The sequence below is a fragment of the Urocitellus parryii genome, chromosome 6 (assembly GCF_045843805.1).
Source record: "Urocitellus parryii isolate mUroPar1 chromosome 6, mUroPar1.hap1, whole genome shotgun sequence".
NCBI lineage: Eukaryota > Metazoa > Chordata > Mammalia > Rodentia > Sciuridae > Urocitellus > Urocitellus parryii.
The window spans coordinates 120,970,766-120,991,844 of NC_135536.1; the positions used below are offsets into that span (position 1 = coordinate 120,970,766).

Below are 21,079 nucleotides of genomic sequence, written 5' to 3' on the forward strand. Positions count from 1 at the left end.
TAGATTCTCTTCAATCTGGGCCTGGGAACTGTCAAAATCTATTATCTCAAGGCCAGGGTATGGCACTTTCATCTACAAATCTGAGAAGCCTCATGTGTGGATAGTTTAAATCCTGCTTAAGTAATTGTTTCATGTTCAGGTGACAAGTGAGATTGGTTCTCCTTCCAAAACTAAAGGGCTAATTTTTGGCCTTAGTTCCAGGCAGATTTAACAAGCTCACATAACAGGTCAACCAGTGACAGGCTATTGGGGAAGAAGAATGAGGGGAAGACAGCTTGTGTTACTAGTGTGGGCTGCAAGGAAAGCAAAAAGTCATAGTTCACCTAATGGTCTGACTTACTCTGGAATCTTCTTGAACACTGCCAATTCCATTATCCATTACCAGGCACTCCTCTACCATGCACACACCGACTTGATGCTTAATAAAACTGCTGCTGTATTTAATGTGTAATTTGAATATTAAACTTTTAACATAACTGTCAACAAGTACCTGAATTTTTTTTTTTTTTTTTTTTTTTGGAGGGGGTCAATTGAGCAGGCTGGACAGAGTAGTATTTAACCCACAGGACTATGTGCAACAGGCATGAGTGACCATTAGTGCACCATTAGTGCCCTGGAATAAACAAAGGTGCAGGGATAGGGTCAAGTGGAACCGCCAATTCTAATGTTAGCCTGTAGCCACCAGGCCACCCCTTCCATTCTTAGCAACAAGCTGAGCCAAAATGCCCTAAGGCACCTGACCAGGAAACAGGCAGAGAAGGCATACATCTCAATTGGTTTTGGAATTCTTTATTACTGTGAAACCAAGAGCCACTGATTATTATAGCACATTCCAATAAATCAGAGGAAGCGGCAGCTTAAAACAAAGTAAAATATACATAAGATTATAAGTCTGGTTACAAGCTTAAAAACTGACCCAGACAGGGATATTTGTTGTTAAGAAATACCCTTGTGACCTGGGTACATTATGCAAAGCCACAGGTTTGCAGATTTACACAAGAGCCAAGGGAGGACATGAGTTGCATTTGGTATGGGGCCAAAGGGTAACTATTCATGCTGTAGCAGAAGAGAGGGGGCTGGGGAAAGAAGATGCCTGAAGGTCATAAGCGGATAAGCCCAGGACCCATTATGGCATGATTCTGTCAATCAGCTTGAGCTGTCAGCTCCTGTCTCTGCAATGGCATCTTTTACTGGTGCTGTTGTGGCAGAGGGCAGTGATTTGGTGCTTAGAGGGAGGCGAAGGGGAAGCCACTGAAATGCAAAATCAAGAGCCAACAACCCAAGTTCCTTAACTGCAGCCAAAAAAGTGATCAGGCCACTAAGCAGTGTCACCTGGGCAGTACCAGTTGGAGTACAGTCTGTTTCCAGACAGTGACATGCAAGAGTAAGTGTGCACAATGGTTAGCTCCTTGGCCTGAACTCAGGGTGTCAGTACAGGGGCTCATAGGCTGTGACAATTCATGATACATATGATGTGTCCAGTGAAAAAGAATTACTTTGCTTCACTAAGAGCTCTTGCAAAGAATATTAAATTTTAAGATTAACAAAATAATTGAATACACAATGCAGTTTTGGATTTGAACCCAATATATTATATATCTTATTAACAAAATTACATTGCTCATTATATATTTCTTGGATCTAAAATTTTTATTCATATTAATTCATGTAAAGGACAAATCTGTTATTTTCCATACCATCAAGGAATATATCATTTCACTATTTTTGATATGAACTTTCCCAAGAAGTTTCTCTTATGCCCATTTAGTTTTATGTCATCTTGTGCTATTATGCCAATATCCCAGTTTATTTTCATATACCAAAGAAAATAGGACTTTTGTTTAAAAAGTTAGATGTTTTCTCTTATTAATCTGTATCATAATATTTACAGTTGAAGAAAAATTATTTTAACTGAAGTGTAAAATGGTTAACAATGGCAAATGATACAGTCCACGTACAGTTTACAAAAAAGGTTTATCAGATAGACATTTAATAAATAAAAGAAATACTTGGAAAAAGTCCTTTGAAAACAGGCCTAGGGACATCACACCTGCATCCTTTGCACAGACTTTCCTAAGAAAAGGTCAGATCTAAAATGTACTCTGTCAAGGAACAAGCAAACCAAATGCACATATAATAGCAGGTATTCTAGAGAGAGGTTTATGTGGTGGTGTCCCTTGGGAGTGACTGCAGCTAGTGCCATCTGTAGAGACATTAATTTAAATCTTTTACCCGGCGACAGATTTCTTCTGTGAAGTCTGAGCATTTTGCATTGCCTCCCAAATCTTTAGTTAAACTCTGAGGAAAGAAAAAAGCAAAAGTAAAAACATTTCCACATACTACACTAAAGCAAAGATTTTTTATTTAAAGCCCTCAGTGAGATGCCAACTGAGCAAGGAACTTGCCTGCTATAACTTGCTTAGTTCCTCATTTCAAAGTCATTCCATCACATGCCATCCACCCACCAGAAAGGCCTGGGAAAATCCAACTAGCTAGCATACACAAAAACACTAAAAAAATGAGATGCTCCTGCTACAAAGGGAGTAACCAAGAAAATCTTCCAAAATTTTCCCTTTGTTCTTACATTAGACCCTAAGAAAAATAGTGCTTGATCATGGATATTTAAATGAAAACAAATCTAAACAAGTGGTTTCATGAAAAGTCCTTGGGGAATTTTTAAAGTTGAAAAAATTTTAGACAGGCTCTGATCTATTTTTGGAGGCTGAGAAACAAATACCAAGGAAATACTTAAATGACTAACTCTGACATTTCACTCTTTGCAAGAAAAATCTCTCATACAACCAATCTGTTTTCTAACAACTCACTCTCTTTACTATAAACAGACTTTGATATGTTTAATTATCTTACATCTGCATTCTACACAATTAAGAAGGTCTATTGTTTAAGTCAAGCATTTCTTAGCTGGGTTCTAGAACATAATTCTTCAAATATAGCTTCAGAAAAAAGACAACACCCCTAAAGTTACTGTCAGCTTATTAAAAACAAGCTTCAAGTTGAGAATGTGGTCCAGTGGTAGAGCATTTACCCAGCATGCAAGAGGCCAGAGGCTCTGGGTTCAAACCCCAGCACTTCAAAAACAAAAAAACCCCAAAAGCTTGCATTTCTTATATTTTGACTAAAATGTAATCTCAAATTATAAGATTTTCTTTCTTTCCTTGTTTCTCATTAATGGGGTCAGCTTTGACAACATTATGCTAAGAAGAAAAGGAGCTGGCCAAGATCATACAGTTAACAACAGGATACCCGGGCCTGCACCTGGGCTGGCTCCCACTGCTCTTTCCATTGCACACTGTCCATCAATGCTCCTTAACCTTGTTCAGATAAAGTGTTCAGATCCTCACCTCAGAAAATGCATGTGTGTGCGCACATTTCAGGGAGTCCACAGTTAGAATACCTGTTTAATGTCAAATCTTCTGGTTCTCTTAAGAACTATTATGTGTACCCTTTATGCAGATAATGCATATGGAAGAAATGCATTTTACCTAGCACAAGTAGGTCACATTACAGATACCTTTCCATCCTTAATTGTAGCAAAACACGCAGCCTCAATTCTTGCAGCATGGTCAAAAAGTCCCATGTGGCGTAACATCATCACGGCACTGAGCAGCAGGGCTGTGGGATTGGCCATGTCCTTGCCTGCAATGTCAGGGGCAGTCCCATGAACCTACACATCAAGAAAAGTAACATTAGCAAGAGAGAGACAAGAACAAGAAGCCCTTGGTTGAGGATGAGCTCAGTGGTAGAACATGGGCTTCGAAGGCAGAAGCTCCAGGACTTGATCCCCAGCATGAGTAATAAAACAAAAACAAAAACAAAACAAAAAACAAAAAAAACAAGCTGCCTACTTCTAGGGAAGCTGGGGTCTCAATCATCTTTCCTCATCAAGAACAACAAAAAAAAATTATTGAAAACTACTATGTGCAATTCATCTGACACAGATCTTAGAAATAGGACTTGGAGTTGGCTCAGTGGTACAGCACTTGCCTAGTATATGCTGGGCCCCAGGTTCAATCCCCGATACCAATAAAAAAGAACCAAATCATAGAAATAAAAATTAAAGAATAAAAGGGGCTGGAGGGATATAGCTTAGTAGTAGAGGGCTTGCTCAGCGCATGCGTGAGGCACTGGGTTCCATCTCTAGTACTGAGGGAGGGAGGAAGGAAGGAAAGGAAGAAAAGGAAGGAAAGGAAGAAAGGAAGAAAAGAAAAGCCTTGGAGAAACAGAGCTACTTTTTAAATTTAATTTCAAAAAATATAGACCAACAATCTTTTTCCAGTCAATTTTTGGTAAAGTATTGTAAGTGAGGAAGGATATATAAAGATATATCTAGAGAGAAATTATCAAAAACAAGGCTATATAAAAAACAATATACAGGGGCTGGGGCTGTAGCTCAGTGGTTGAGCACTTGTCTACCATGTGTGAGGCACTAGGTTCGATCATTAGCACCACATTAAAAAAAAAAAAATACACAAAGTGTCATTTTTTTTTTTTTACATTGGCAAAACTCCCAAGTTAAAGCCTATGCATACAGATAACCCCTCCCGAATTCTCATGACAATCCAACTCCAACTCTGCTTATGTGTGAGCGTTCTTACCGACTCAAAGATGGCGACCCCGTTGGCTCCAATGTTGCCACTTGGGGTCACACCAAGACCTCCGATCAGTCCCGCACACAGGTCACTGGGGGCAGAAAAACATTTCAAAGAAAAAACATTTAAAAAGAAACATCTCACCTCTAGCATTGAAATTTTAGTTTATAAATACTATTCACCACTAAAAGAACCAGGATTCCTTGGAGCAATGGCTGATTCCAGGCTAAGATTAGAAAAAGGCAGATAATTTTGAAGCAGCTTACTATGCCAGGAAGCAAAATGAGGCCCAAAGAAGGGCTGAGTTCAAAGGACCCAGGAGCCATGGGGAAAGGAGCTTCCCTGGCCAAGTGGGAACAATCTGTGTATCAATTAGTGATGACAGTCATGGACATGCCACTCAAGAAAACAGAAAACCACGAGTCCACACTGATATAAATAAGTAAACAAGTAATAAATGAGAAGGAAAGTTTATCTTTATATTAAAATGCCAACTAACAAAGGTAGAAAGATGGGTTTGAAAGACACCATTTGGCCAACATCATATTTTTTTTTAGTTATAGATGGACACGTACCTTTATTTATTTTATGTAGTGCTGAGACTTGAACCCAGTGCTTCACACATGCTAGGCAAGCACTCTGCCATTGAGCTATACTCCCAGCCCCAACATCATATTTGTGTACGTGTGTGTGTGTGTGTGTGTGTGCGTGCGTGTGTGCGCACACGCGTGCAAGAGAGAGAGAGAAATAGGGGAAGAAGAAAAAGGAGGAGAAAGGGAGGAAGTAAAAAGGGAGGGAAAGAGAGAGAAAGAGGAAAAGATTAAGTAAGGTAAAATGTTAACATCTGGGGGATCTAGGTGCTGACTATAAGGGAATTCTTTGTACTATTCATGTAACTTTACTAGAAGTCTGAAATTATGTCAAAAGGTAGTTGGTTCACCTCATGGCAAATCAACAATCATGCCCTCCTCACCATGAGGTTCTGCCTTAACACAGGCCCAGAAACAATAGCTCCAAGAGACCATGGACTGAAATATCTGAAACTGTAAGCCAAAATAAACCTTTCTTCCCTTGATTTATCTCAGGTATTTTGTCACAGCAACAGAAAGCTAACACAAATATTTATAAATTATTGGTAATAAAAAATTTTTAAAAAGGGGGAGACTTACCTAAGGATATCTCCGTATAAATTTGGCATAACAAGAACATCAAATTTGGATGGGTCTTGTACCATCTACAAGGAATATAATTGTGCGTTTAGCAATCAAAAATTGCACACCATGCACACTGTTCAAAGAAAGGAAAGTATAAATATATACTTACATTCAAACATACTGTATCAAGGTACATCTCATTAAATTTAATGTCTTTACAGTTTTCTGCAACTTCCCTGCATTTCTGCAGAAAAAGCCCATCTGACATTCGCCTGTATTTAATTAAATAAAAACTGCTGAAAAACAAAGGCTTGTAGAAAGAAAAGGATCAAATCAAAGAAGTAAATTATATGCAAGAAATTTAAGTTCCAAAAGCTAAGATGTCTGATTTCATTATGGCAAAATGGTTTCTTAGGCAGTTAATAAAATGCAAGTTCAAAATATTTTGGGATCCCTTTGAAAGCATAAAAGAATAAAAATGTAAAACAGTTTGATCATGATAGAGAAGAGTAGATCTTTATAATATTAACCCAGCAAGATCTAAGAAATAACCATTAATATTATTAACTTGTATGTATGTGTGTGTATAGCTTAAGATTGAATCCAAGGCCTTAGGCATGCTAGGCAAGGACTCTACCAATGAGCTACATTCCCAGACCCCATTAATATTATTAAAATTGTTTTAAAGGTTAATCTAATTTCATTATTTAAATGGTTTAACTATTTTGTAATTTCATACTTTTCTTTGTTAGGAAGTGTTTATATATTCAGAGATGGCCTTTAATAGCCTGGGCATGAGGATAATTTGAACTATTTAGAGGAACATATCAGACAGCATTAGCACTATTTTAAGACCCTGAGTATGAGGTCATTTCTAAAACATCCCCACTATTTTACTTCTAAAGCATAAATAACATGGCCTCTGCTAACTGGACACAGCATCTGAGGACCCCAAATCATCTCCACCTTTCTCTTCAGATAACCCTTAGTCCCTTCTTAACTTCCAGGATCTCAATTCTGTCCCTTGCCTTTTGCTCCTGTCATATACCCAGTGAGACCCAGCAAATAGCAGATTAACAGAAGAGAAATGCTGGACCCTCTGATTGGTACAGGGTTCTTTTTCAGATATACTAGATGGAGGAGCAAGGTGGAGAGAAGAGATGGTTGGTCACTGCTCTCCCCTCAATAAAGCAAGATGGAGCACTGGCCCCTACAGGAACTCACATGATGTTGGCTTTGTGCACAGCTGTGACATTGCTCCGGTGATTGTTCCGGGCATACTCAAAGGCAAATTCAGCAATGCGTTTGCTCGCCTGCTCAGTGATGAGCTTGATGCTTTGCACAACTCCATCAACAATCTGAAAGAAGAAAAAGCCCTGAACACTGGAAAGGATGTGGCAACAACTCATTGGCTAGCCACATGTAAACCACATCACTGTGGCATGCTTGCATGGGGTCGGCCAGCATGGCCACATCACACAGATAGTATGTCAATGGAGTTAACATTAAACCAGGCTCTGAGGTAGGTATCAGAGAAGCAAAACTGAAGTACAGAGGTAGTCACCTGCCCAAAAGCATACCTGAGAAATGGGGAATGCCCAGATGCCCAGGCCCGTACCCTAAGCCACACCAAGCTCTGTTCCTCCTGGCTTCCATTTGAGTAGAGTCAACCAGAGACCCAGCACCAAGACAAACACACACAACTCCTCACATGGTAAAGCTGAGCTGTCTTTGGGAGACATTTTCAACTGAGAATTTGAACAATTGTCCCAAGTACACAGAAAGCAACTTAAGAACAGAAAAGTATCTGAAGTGAACATACCACATGCTCAATTCCACTGTACTCTCCTTCTGTGTTCTCTCGAATGGTGACAATATTTACATCAGTGTAAGGAGTTTTATACCCTTCAATTGAGACACATGGTCGGACGTTGGCATAAAGGTCAAATGTTTTACGCAGCAATAAATTCATAGATGGGTGACCGGCTGCTATTGGGGTCTTTAAAGGGCCTGTAATAAAGAATACCCAGATGACAACAGAATACATTCTAGTCTTACTATCCCACTAGAAGCCCCCTTATAAACTGTGTTCTGTCTCGAACTTTACCCACTCCCTCAGATCCAGGTAAGGAGGAACATATCCTCCCAGGAGTTTTCTAGAACATGAACTGCATTTCTCATCTTCAGAACATCCTGAGGACAAGCACTGTATCAGCTGCTCAACATTATCCAAACCTCAATCACTGAACAAGGGTCATTCAAAAATGAAGGGTGAAAACCAATTCCAAGATAAGAAATTTGCCCAAGCTTCTCAGTAAGTGGCAAAATGAGATTCATATGTGGATCTGTCTATGGATTTACAGCCTGTGCCAAATTTCTATGTCACATGCTAGTAATTTTGAATCATGACCTTAAATGTGTATTAAAATAAAAATGTAGAAATTAGGCACAAGACAAATCTAGTTGAAGATAAACACATACTGTATACTGTCCATTGGTATTGGCTAGTAATACTTCAATGTTTTTTCTGGAGTTTGAAAAGAATGTCTCAAAAAACAAAGTATCTTACTCCGAGGGTTGACTTTACAAAAGGATTGCTTTACTTTAATTGATGCCAGGTCTTATTTAGCTTATGTGCAGGAACTTTTGAAAATGTGACACCTGGAGCAGAAATCAATAATAACCATCATTTCCACTTCAGTGCTACCTTTCAATCCCATCTTGTTCTTGTCCATTGACTCTTTGGCTTCCGGAGGTATCATCCACTTTCCTCCAGGTCCTTGAATGGCAGTGACATTCCGCTCCTCCCACTGAATAGGTGCCTAGATGCCACACCAGAGCACAGTGAACTGGAAAGACTCAATGAGACTGACATTCACACTACAATGATAAACTTCTATAACATATGGTCTGATAAATAAACTTGGAATTTGGGGCACAACTGGTAAAAACACATACAATAAGGTCCAAATAGTTCCTGGCATAAGAACAGAGGTGTCATTCTCTAGCGTGCCCACAGGGAGTCTCCACATTATTCTGGCCCAGTCAATGTTCCCAGTTGCCATCTGCTCACTTATTTTCTTTACAAGAACTCTTAAGGTGGCTGTAATTAAAATATCCTAAGGAGTGGAGAATTGTGGTTCACAGAAACACTTTATAGTACTGATACATGGATGAACTTTGAAAATACTACAATAAGTGTAAGAAATCAATCATAAAAGATCATATTTTTTTTTAATATTTTAAGTTTACAGGTGATGCTGAGAATCAAACCTAGGGCCTCACACATGCTAGGTAAGCACTCTACCACTGAGCTACAACCCCAGCTCCAAAGACCATAAGTTATAGAAGTTCATTCATATGAAATGTCCAGAAAAGGCATCTATAGAAACAGAAAGTAGGGCTGGGGTTGTAGCCCAGTGATAGAGCACTTGCCTAGCACAGGTGAGGCACTGGGATTTTCAGCACCACGTAAAAACAAGTAAAATAAAGGTTAAGTTCTTAAAAAAAAAAAAAAGAAAGTAGATAAGTGGTCGCCTGGGGCAAGGGAGGGGAAAGGATCAGGGATCAGGGTATAAAAATTTGCTCTTGGGTAATAGTTTTCTTTTTGGTTGGTCAAATCTTTCAAGCTGGAAACTGTGGTGAAGGACTGTAATCCCAGGAGTCTGAAGCAGGAGGATCTCAAGTTCGAGACCAGCCTCAGCAACATAGTGAGACCCTATCTCAAAAAATAAAAAATAAAGGGCTAAGGATATGTCTCAGTGGTAAAGTGCCCCTGGGTTAAGTCCTCAGTACCAAAAATAAATAAGAAAAATAAAAATTTTCCAAAATTAGGACTGGGAGTGTAGTTCAGTAGTAGGGCATTTGCCTGGCATGTGCAAGGCCCTGAGTTCAATCTCCAGTACCCCCCATGCACACAAAGTTTCAAAATTCTGTAGTTGGTTTCACAACTCTGTGAATATACCTAAAACTATCAAACTGAATTGTATATGTTTAATGATAGAAAAGTATGGAGAATAATATCTCAATAAAACTGTTTTTAAAAAATCAGAAATGTTATATAACCTAAAGGCACCAACTTAAGGTATAAACCAGGGTCCCCTTTCTTTCTACCCACATCCTTGTGTGTATGTACACACATATTCAACAACCAACACATCGAGCAAGTCCTAGGGACAAAAGTACAGAATAAGACAAGGTCTTTGTTCCTATAGAGCTTAAGAGCAAGTTGAGCAATCATATTGCAGTTTGCTTGGGGAATCTGTCACTTTATAAGCATTGCGTCCTCTGTTAGAATTTGTTTTTGCTTTTTTCCAAATATTTTTTAGTTGTTGATGGATCTTTTATTTTATTTATTTATTTGTATGTGGTGCTGAGAATTGAAACCAATGCCTCACATATGTTAGGCAAGTGCTCCATCACTGAGCCACAACCTCAGACCTATAGGAGTTTTAATTAGAAACATAGGAAAAAAAATGTTTGTATAATTTAAGTGGATTTCATTGCTCAGCTTATAACTATTAGTATTATAATAGGCACTTATTTCATTTTATACATTATTTCACCTAGCATGTTTAAGGAATAATAATAAATAATAATAAAACATCAAGTTTCCTAAACCCCCAAAAGTATTTTAAAATATTTACCTAAATCTACGGCTGGGCTACCAGAAGTAGTAATACCCCATCCCAGTCTTTTTTTTTTTTTTTAATTGATTTTATTTTTTTAAGTACATGACAGCAGTATGTATTACAATTCTTACTACACATATAGAATACAACCCATCCCAGTCTTAATGAAAATACTACATTAGAATTTTTTTTTAAATACTCTTTCAGGGGGTTGGGGGAGAGGTGCATAGTTCAGTGATACAGTATGTGCTTAGCATGTGCATGAGGGCCTGAGTTCAATTCCCAGCACCAAAAAAAAAGAAAAGATTTTTTAAAAGTTTTCTATTTAACTAAACATCAATTATATTCTCTGTTTTGACATGAAGGTATACCAAGATAGACAGGTAATTTGGCAGAGCTTAAGGACCTTAATCCAGGCAGGGTTCAAAGTTCCACAAATACAGCAGTACTACTTTCAATAACTTAATATATAGTAGATTTTAAACTACCAACAATGACAGTAACAAGAGCCTCCACATTGGGTTCTCTGCCTGGCCTGCTGTGGCTTGGCCTCGACCACCTGTACCTATGATGGCCAGAGCCCTGGGGTTTCTGAACACCTATACTATGACCAGCAGAATGTGGTGGAAATCAGCAGATTGAGAATGCTTCAGGTACTGACCACTACTGCCTGGAGCTGCTGTAGAAATGAGATTATGAAAGTTACTTATGTTCCTGGCTGCTTCCTGCAGAATTCCAGCTCTGCTTTTGCACTGAGAGTTTTCAATGCAGAACTGGCTCAGGCTAGTTGAGGACTCTGAGAAAGTGTCTGAGAAAACAATTGGACTACTATGAATGCAGTGTTAGAAAAAAAAAAAATGTGAAAAATATATACTGTAATAATCCACCAAAAATCAGCCTGTGACCATGGAGCTATGAAAGGCTGTCAGAGACATAATCTAACTGATGGCTTAAGAAAATCATTGATGAAAGAGAAAAAAATATGGATGATGAAGCATATCATAAAATCCAAAAACTTGAAAGTTACACTAAAAACACTTAGACTCTCTTCCTTATTTAAGAAATATTGGGTATAAGGCATCTTCATGCAAGCCAGGCACAGCAGCACATGTCTGTAATCCCAGTGACCTGGAAGGCTGAGGAAGGTGGATTGTAAATTCAAGACCAGCCTCAGCAATTTAGCAAGGCCCCAAGCAACTCAGTGAGACCCGGTCTCAAAATAAAAAATAAAAATGGTTAGGGATGTAGCTCAGTGTAAAATGCCCCTTTGTTCAATCCCTAGTAAGGGGAAAAAATGTTTCTCTGGAGGACTATTTGAATAAAACTCAACAAGTGGAATTTGATATACTGCACCTCTCTTACAACAGAAAAACACATTAATTTCATTGTCTATGTATATTTAGTCACAAAGGAAAAGATTGGAATAATTTCATGGCACTGTTTCTAATTTACTTTTAGTTCATTCGTTTTATGAAAGTATACAAATTAGGGGTCTTGTTTAGAAGCAATAAGAACTGTTTGCTTAAAGATAAAAAGAATTATTGGGAGTAGCTCACAGAACAAATTCAAAGCTGCTATGGGACTAAGTGCCAAGACACTGCTGAGATTCTGCCACACACACTGCCATTGGCACCACCAGCTCAGATAGTATCTGTTGTGTCGGAGGACAGAAGGTAGCCATGCTCCAGTCAGAGCACAGGGAGAAAGAACGTCAAGCAGTAGAGGCTCAAGTTAGCATTAAGATTTACACACTGACCATCTAAAACTTAGATGTTTGGTACAGCTAGAAAACACATTTATTCAGGAATCATGAAGGATGAGATTATTGAGTTGAGGGCTTTACATTCCTAATATTTAATCTTTATAACCTTGTGTGAAAATTTATCCATAATGATATAACAACTTATTTAAGGTGAGGCAGCTGCTGGTAAGAGCTGAAGCCCTAATTTGATTTTAGGTCTGACAGGTCTGGAAGTTTTTACTCTATTTCTAAGCCCACTGCTTCAGTCTGTCATTAAGTATTATCATGATCATGAACAAAACTATATTGGCAAAATTTATATCAGCGTAAATTATATTAACAATATTGTATTGAATATCCATTAAAGGGATATATATATTTTTAAAACCTAGTAAACACTAAGCTTCTCAGTGATAAGCACTGTGAAATATATCAAAAATAAAATGGTGGGTAACAAATAATGCTGAAACATGCATTATTAAACTGAAAATCCATGGAGACTAACAGACCTTACCAACTCTATGGAAATAAATGTATGCAATTCATCCAAAGAGTTCATAGAAACTCTTCCACAAATTGCTATTATATAGATTTTTTTTTTTAAAGCCAACTTACTTTGGCAGCATCAAAAATCTTCATAACTGCAGCTGAAATTTCTGGGCCAATTCCATCTCCTGGAATTAAAGTTACTGTCTGAACCTGAATACAAGAAATCATTAAAGGAAAATAGTAAGAATTGATTTTTGAAGGGTTAAAAAAAAATCAGTGACAGAAATCCACTTTATAGGGGTGCTTCAGAAAGATTCAAATGCTGCTAAGAAAATAGACAAACCTTCCCCAAGACAATCAAAGTGGAGATAGGAATCAATAGACAAGATATTCCACAATTCTATTATTTTTTTTTTTTTCAGGAAGCAGGGCTTTATTCTACAATATGAAGGAAACATGCTTTGCCCAGCTGCCCCAGACATAAACTGTAACCACTGAGGAACTGGGCAGCAATGCCCCTTGTGGACCCCTTGAAGGGTTCTAAAGACAAACCAGAGTCCAAAAATTCTTCCTTCCCTTAAACACACCCATATCATTACTTAAAGAATTCACTTTTATACTGATATCAAAAATTATACTAAAAATTTATCATTAAACTAACTTTATTATATATTTTTCCCTCTAAAATTTCTTTGCTAAATATCTTCACTGTCCCGGTGACTTCTGCTTCCTATTTACTTGATGTATACTGTGTCCTTATCCTTATTTAGGTTTTCTGCACATCTCTTGGCACCTCCAGTGACTCTCTGCTCAGATTTACTCTCCAGTTAAGGCTGCAAGCCCGCTTTTTGGACCTCAGACACCTCAAGTCTGAATTTGCAGTTGCTCCTTTTTCTTCCTGGTTCCTCATGGGGACTGCCACGCTTTTCTCCCTCACTTCCTCCTCTGCTGTGTGAGGCTGGGAAACCTGATTCCATCTTCCAGCACATTCTTTTTTCCCTGACTGTTCTTTATCTGAGTTCAGAGGTTTTTAACAACCCAAATCATGCTCTTTTAAATAAAACAAAAATAAATTAAACCACCAAGTAGACCTCCCAACTGATATTTCTTTACAGACAAGCTCCCAGACTAATTAATTCTATAAAACAAAGATAGCAAAAACATTTCAACAATGTTCTCACACTAAAATTTAGAGAGTTCCTCATGAAGACAACTTTCCTGTCCATGTGATCCTGGAAAAGTTCCCTCTGCAACTTCTTCAGGCTTACAAAGCTCTTTCAGACACATTTCTAAAATATCAGAGCTCTGTTTGACACTCAGGAAAAAAAAAAAAAAAAAAAAAACAGGCCTTACATCAAGAGAGGGCCTTCACTTTTCTTAGTTCCCCTAAAAACTGCCTTCTTAATGGTAAGTATAATATAAATGATAAGCAATGTGATTTGTAACCAATAAAAATAAAACATGAGCAGACCTGCAAAGCCTGAATTAGACCTAGAACAACAGTAAGTTTACTTATGATGTAATATCAATGATTTGTCCAAAACTAGCCAGCATTTCAAATGTAGAAATAAAAATACATAAGGGGGGAAAATCAGAAGATTTTAATGGGAACTATCATTTTACTAGTTGGGAACTTCATTTCAACAGGCTCCAGTTGCTTGATCTATATGTTTTTTGAAAGAAGTTTCTCTCTTTTGCCTTCCAATGATCCCTCCTGGGCAGGTGGACTAATTCTCAATTTTTCTATACAGTTGAAGAAGTTTTTTTAAAAATAAATATCTCCTCTTATTTCTCTTGAAAATAATCCCTTCCACCAAACTAATATTTTTAAAGAACAGATAACTGAAAATTAAATAACAGCAGATAGCAATGATCATCTTTATCAGCTTTCAGAACATGTTTGAAATGCCAGCTTAGCCATCCTTGAGCTTGAAGTGCAAGCCTCATTCTGCATTTTTTGCATAAGCAGAACCAAAAGAACCCTTTGGCTTCTTCCTGTTCTCCCAATGTCATCAGGCCATGAGAAAATTAGAATTTTCTTCCACAGCACAAAATGTAAATAAATGGAAAAAATGTACTATGGTCTTATAAATTCTTCATGGCATAAAATGTTATATGGGAGTATAGGAATTATGAAATTCAAATCAAATCAGATTCTATAAAAAGGGGATAAAATAAAAATGAACAGGAAATCACTGACCCACAGTCTCAGAATGTTCCAAAAATGTGGTATCAGTTCTGAAAGCACAGAACTCTAATGCTAGGAATTCTAAAAGCAGCAGATTTAATGAGCAATAGATGATCCACTAAAATGATAGTCTATAAAGACTGTATAAGGAAAGTATAAGCCTACAGGGCTTATAAGTATTTGAGAAATTCCTAATTGGCAATCTACTGTTTTTAGGAAAGCTCACAAATTAAAAATGCAAAGCAGGTTTTGAAGCTTCTCAACAATTTTCTCTCAATTTGCACTAGTTTTAAGGAAAAAAAATTGTCTTACCAAAATGAGATTGTGAAATAAAGTAATAGGCTCAAGGATAATTCTATTTTTATAACAAGGCTCCTTCAAGATATTAATGTGACAGGCTTACATAGCCAGCTGTAATATGATTCTTTTACATATGCAAGTGACCTAATAGGTTTGTGTATATGTTAGCCAATAATTTTAATATACATTAAAAGCATGGTCAAATTTCCCTAGATTTAAATAAATGGAGATTAATGCTATATAATAGATGTATTAGAGCATCTTTCTTGAGAAACTTCTAAAAGGGAAAAATAAAAGACATAATTATACTCACACCACCAGCAAAACCTCTGGTCACCTGTTTTGGATTGTGGAATGCACCCAGCAGCCGAGAGACCTACATTAATATCAACAGAGAAATGTTATCCACAGAATTAAACAACATTTAGTGCTGCAAATTTGCAAATTTGGGCACTTCGCAGGAATACCTTTATCACATCTTAGCTCAATGTAGCTAGCTTGTTCAGATTTGAAAACCTAAATATTTCATGTTTTATCTGTGATCTGAGAATAAAACTATACTTTTTAAGCTCAAATACTGAAAATTTCTCTGATATGAATGGTTTTACATCAACATTCTTAACCTCCAGGTCAATTTAGGGGTAACATATTCTTTAAGAAAAGTACCAATAACTTTAGATCCTGGAAGGTGCTTATGAAATCCAAAGCACAACTCATTTATTTCACAGGTGGAATCATTGGGTCCAAAGGGTAGCAATATGCCTACAGTCACAGCAACTATCTGGCAAAATGGAAAACCAGAATCCAGGTCTTCTGCCTCATTGACCAGTGTATCTCCAACCATACTTTACATTTACTCTTCTCCTATGAATATTAGGAAGTTACACTTTATGCCAGGTGTGGTAGTGTACACCTGTAATCCCAGGGACTCGGGAGGCTGAGGCAGGAGAAATGCCAAGTTCAAGGCCAGCCTCAGCAATTTAATGAGGCCCTAAGCAACTTAGTAAAATCCTGTCTCAAAAAATAAAGCTGTGTGCAGTGGCACATAGCTATAATCCCAGCATCTTACGAGGCTGAGGCAGGAGGATCACTAGTTCAAAGCCAGCCTCAGCAATTTAGTGAGGTCCTAAGCAACTCAGCAAGACTCTGTCTCCAAATAAAATAGAAAAAAGAAGGTCTGGGGATATGGCTCAGTGGTTAAGCACCCCTTGGTTCAATCCCTGGTACCAAAAAATAAAAACAAATAAAAAGAGCTGGAAATGGGCTGGGGTTGTGGCTCAATGGTACAGAACTTGCCTAGCATGTGTGAGGCACTGGGTGTGACTCTCAGCACCACATAAAAAATAAACAAATAAAATTATAAAGGCATTGTATTCATCTATAACTAAAAAAAAAAGGGGGGGAGGCTGGTGATGTAACTCAGTGATTAAGTGCCCCTGTATTCAATCCACAGTACAAAAAAAAAGAATGAAAGAAAGAAAATACACTGTATGATGAAATCTTGAAATCTAAGAAAGTTTATTCCTAACCACTTGATGCCTGTGCCATGCAGAGTGAAGATTTTAAATAACTTTATTTCTTCTGCTAATACAGATAATATGGTCACTATTGCTAATTTGGGCGGACTAGAAAAAGATACAAAAAATGGCACCCAGTAATCCCACCACTCCAAGACATCACCACTGTTAATGTCCCCCAATCAACATTATCATACATCAAAAATATAAATTTTAAAAGATTAATTCAAACTTTAATAACTCAATCTTTGAGGACTGGTAAAGTCACATTATAATAAAGGCATTAAAACTCACTAAAAATGCTAAATGTAACTTTTTTTCATGCTAAATACAAGAGCAAAGAGACATCTGTTACATCCTATCTTAGTCTTCCCTTATGGAGCCTGAACCTTTGTTGAAATATTGGCCCTACAAATGATGGGACAAAAACTAATATTCAAGAAAGTGTGTATGAATTATATTCTATAATCCTATATATACATAGTCATGTCTCTGGATTGAAAATAAAAGACAGGGCCAAGTTGAAAGAATGGTCTATGCCAAGCTCTCAGCCAAATCATCATCCTAGAACATAGATGCATCTACCCAGCAGGTGGATTATTGGACAAGAGGCCAATTAAAAGCTATTCTTTAAAAGTTCTTTTCCCCACTCTCCACCTCACCACCTCATCCAGTAAAGAGGGAAAGACACACAAAATAGACTCACATCCTTGTGATACAAGACTTCAAAAACCTAACTTTAAATATAACCCCAAGAGTGCAAAGATTTTTTTTATGATTTGTTTGCTGTTGAATCTCCAGTACCTAGACCTTGCCTGCCTCATAGGAGGTGCCCAATAAACTTTTGTAAACACCGAGGCCAGCCTCAATCATGTTTCTGTTTCTATCCCAGACTTTTTTTAAAATTTTTAAAAATATTTTTTTAGTTGTCAATGGACCTTTATTTTACTTATTGATACATGGTGCTGAGAATCAAACCCAGTGCCTCACACATGCCAGGCAAATGCTCCGCCACAGTGCCACAGCCATAGCCTGTAACCCAGACTTAATACATGAAACAATTTTCCTCAATAACAGTTTTTTTCCATGTTTGTCACCTTTCCTCCAAGCTGTTAAAGCAATACTCCATCAATAAAGACATTAGAATGACCTAGAACCTTCAATAAAATAAGAGTTTTTAGGGCTGGGGTTATAGCTCAGTAGTAGAGCACTTGCCTCACAAGCATGAGGCACTGGGTTCAATCCTCAGCACCACATAAAAATAAATAAATAAAAATAAAGATAGTGTCCAGCTACAACTAAATAAAAAATTTTAAAGAGTTTTTAGAGCCCTATCTCCTATTTTACACACACACACACACACATATCTATATCTATATATATATAGATATAGATATATATCACATTATGTATTTTGATAAAACCTGGAGAGAGAGATTCTCAGATGAGAAAACTGAGGCCAGGCTTGCAGAGCCTTTACTGGATCCCTGAACTTCAGGCCCTGGGCCATCTTAATCCCTGGCTTCTCACTTCCTTTTTAAACCTTAATACACCATCTTAAAAACATAATAGATACAATGTTGGATGGATGTAGGGTAGGCTCAATAAGTGCTTGCTAATGGCAACTCAGACATTATAGTATTTCACAGTCAGAAGTCTTTAGAACCCCTCTATTTTCTCTATGTGAAAAGCTTTTTTAAGGTACAGATACCCTTTTTCAAATAAATAAATTAAAACCCAGTAAAGGATCTGCTCTGAACCCAGCATCCAACTTAGCACTCCCACCATCCTAGGGTCAACCTCTGAAGCACCAATCCCTAAAGGGAAAAACTGGCCCAGAGGTCAAATGACTCTGCCAAAGATCACACTGGGGGTTCATGTCAGAGAACTTCATCTTCTGACCCACAGATTGATGCTTTCTACACTCCCAATATGAGAGTTTTTTCTTGCAGATCACACTAAAAGCAGAACAAATTCATCAACACATTCATTATCAACTGTGTTGCTTTAGTCCCTCATTCTGAAGGTTTAGTGTACCTACCAAAGATGAATTAGGTGTTAAGTGCAAGCCCAGTGATTGAGGGATTGTTTTAACAGTGAAACAGAGGTTATTTTACCTTTAGAAGTAAATATAACAGCTACCATCCCAAGCAAATCCCAATCTGAGAAGAGTGACAAAGTCAATCTAGTTACTGAGCAAAAAAACCCAGTTATTGATACCCACGAACCACTGTGTTCTTGATGACTGCCAACATAAATATTCTGATGGCTAAAAAAGCTTCATATTTTTGTGTTCCTTCTGCATGTTCTAGGTGTTTTCACATTCATTATTTTATTTAATTCTCCATCAACTTGGCGACACAAGTACACATATTTTGCAGATGTGCATATTAAGGCTCAGAGAAGTTAAGTAATTTGCTTAGAGTCATGCAACCAAAGAATGGCACTGCCAGGATTTAAACCTAGGATTACTAAATTCCAGTGTAGAAATATTATCACTAAATAACAGTGTATCCCTGAACCTATCTTTAAACTTAAAAAAAAAGGAGAAAAATAGTAACAAGTTTTATAGAAAAATTAAGTTGCTTATGGTAGACTCCAAGGGGACCACCCATTAAGAGCAACAGGAGACTAATAAATCATGTTATTCCTTGTACTACACATAATTTACTATGTGACCTTGGCCACAGAGCTGGCAGAATGGAAGTGAGAGGGCTGGGGAGGTAGCTCTATAGCATCTGCCTACCTCGGAGCATTTGCCTAGCACGCATGTGTTGCTGGGTTTGATACCCAGTACTGGGGAAAAAAAATTTTTAAAAAAGGTTGAAAATGTGAACCAAGACACTTGGGTTCCTCTCCCAGCTCTGCCACCTACTTCCTGTGTGACCTTGAGCAAATCTGTTAGGTTCTTTCCTCTGAAAAACCAAGGAACTGCGAAGATAATCTGAAATCCTTTCCAGTTCTAGCAACTGAGCTTTCCAGATCGCAAGATTCCCCTAATAAACAGGTAAAAGGAAGACGCTGTGAGTCTCCCTCTCCCAGGGTTCAAATAGTAATGCCAAGATGTAAATGCCCTGTGCCCTTTAAAGGGGAAATAGACACAAGAGCACAGAGTCGGACTGGGAAGAACTCCAAGGAGGACAAAATCTGGCATGAAAAACAGCCCCGGGATTTCCTCACCTGGGAAATCCCACTTCCCTACGCCTGATCCTGCGGTTATCCTGCCGAGAGCCAAGCAGACCCCAGAAAGGCCTGAGCCGTGCTCTGGGGCTGTGGGTACCATCCGCAGGGCCGCAGCCAGGACCGCGGAGCCCAGGCGGGGGCTCCGTGACCTTCCCCGGCTCGCGAGGCCAGGCGGTGGCCCTGGAGAAGGTCGATGGTAATATCCGGAGCAGGGCCGGTACCCCCGCCTTGACCTTGACGTCGTCGTCGCCTGAGGCGCTGCTGTCCGGGTTCAGGGCTGCCCAGACCCTGGGTGCCGGCCACCAAGCGCCTCGCAGCAGCAGCGAGAACAGACTCCCAAACTGTCTACGAGGACCGCGAGCCACCTGCCCATCGGGTCCCGTAAGCCGTCCTCACCCAGCACGCGGTTCGCCGGCCTGCCTGCTCTTGCTGCCAGCCTGCACATGCCGGCCTGCCAGCACTCACCTTGGAGATCCACGCGGACCCGGCCATCGCTCCAGCTTCTCTCACTGCAGCGACAGCGGTGGTAGTAGGGCGCGTGCGCGCCACCGGCCTCCGGAGCCCGCCCCGCGTGGCCCCGCCCCCAATGCCCCGCCCCACCTCCGGCCCGCCTTGGTATTTCTCCGCGCTCACTCCCTGCTGTTCCTATTGGCCAATCGCCGGGCTCGTCTCGCGGTGACGCACCGATCCAGGAACAGTTCTGCGACCCGGAAGCGGCGGGTCCAGGATCTCCGGGAAGCCACCACCTTTTTCATTCATTGATTCGCTGTTTCAGTAAGATGTTTGTTGTGCACGTACGAAGTGCCGGTTTTCTAGAGTTGGAGAGAGATCGCGCCTCTCACGCGCGGGAGTTTACAATCCCGTGAACCGAGAAATCATTTACTCATTCCACAAATCATAGTTTTTATGTTTAACAGCTTTATTGAGGTATAATTTATATATCTTAAACTATACCCTCTGGAGGTTGGACCTGTGGCTCAGGTGGTAGAGCGCTCGCCTTGCATGCGCGAGGCGCTGGGTTCAAGCCTCTGCACCACATAACAATAAATAAAATAAAGGCTTAAAAAAATGTACTCGCTGTAAGTGTACAGTTCGATGATTGTTTAGTAAATGTAAACAGTTGAACGGCCATCACCACAATCCAGTTTTTGACATGGGAATATTTCTAGTGCCCATTTGCAGTCAGTCCCTGCTTCCATTCTCAGTCCCGGGCAACGACTGATCGGTCCTTAGATTTTTACAGCTCTACAAATATTTCTAAGTGCC

At 39.0% G+C, this 21,079-nt stretch overlaps 1 protein-coding gene across 1 annotated transcript; it reads right to left on the reverse strand.

Annotated features, from left to right (window-relative positions):
- Positions 1-769: 769 nt before the first annotated feature.
- On the reverse strand, positions 770-20,382 carry Idh3a (isocitrate dehydrogenase (NAD(+)) 3 catalytic subunit alpha). The gene is made up of 11 exons (XM_026400549.2): positions 20,279-20,382; positions 15,427-15,489; positions 12,752-12,835; positions 8,472-8,586; positions 7,587-7,774; positions 6,989-7,122; positions 5,934-6,036; positions 5,780-5,844; positions 4,617-4,701; positions 3,533-3,685; positions 770-2,298 (listed from the first exon to the last, which is right to left on the reverse strand). The coding sequence occupies exons 1-11, from the start codon at positions 20,303-20,305 to the stop codon at positions 2,215-2,217; spliced, it is 1,101 nt and encodes a 366-aa protein (XP_026256334.1). The 5' UTR covers positions 20,306-20,382; the 3' UTR covers positions 770-2,214.
- Between the last annotated feature and the right edge of the window lie 697 nt (positions 20,383-21,079).

Coding starts and splice junctions, on each gene's coding strand:
- Idh3a (XM_026400549.2), bottom strand. CDS start 20,305: ATGGCCGGGTCCGCGTGGATCTCCAAG. Junction 6,037..6,988: donor GTGCACAAAGCCAACATCAT/GTGAGTTCCTGT, acceptor AATTAAATACAG/GCGAATGTCAGATGGGCTTT. Junction 2,299..3,532: donor CTACAATTAAGGATGGAAAG/GTATCTGTAATG, acceptor TTCTTTCCTCAG/AGTTTAACTAAAGATTTGGG.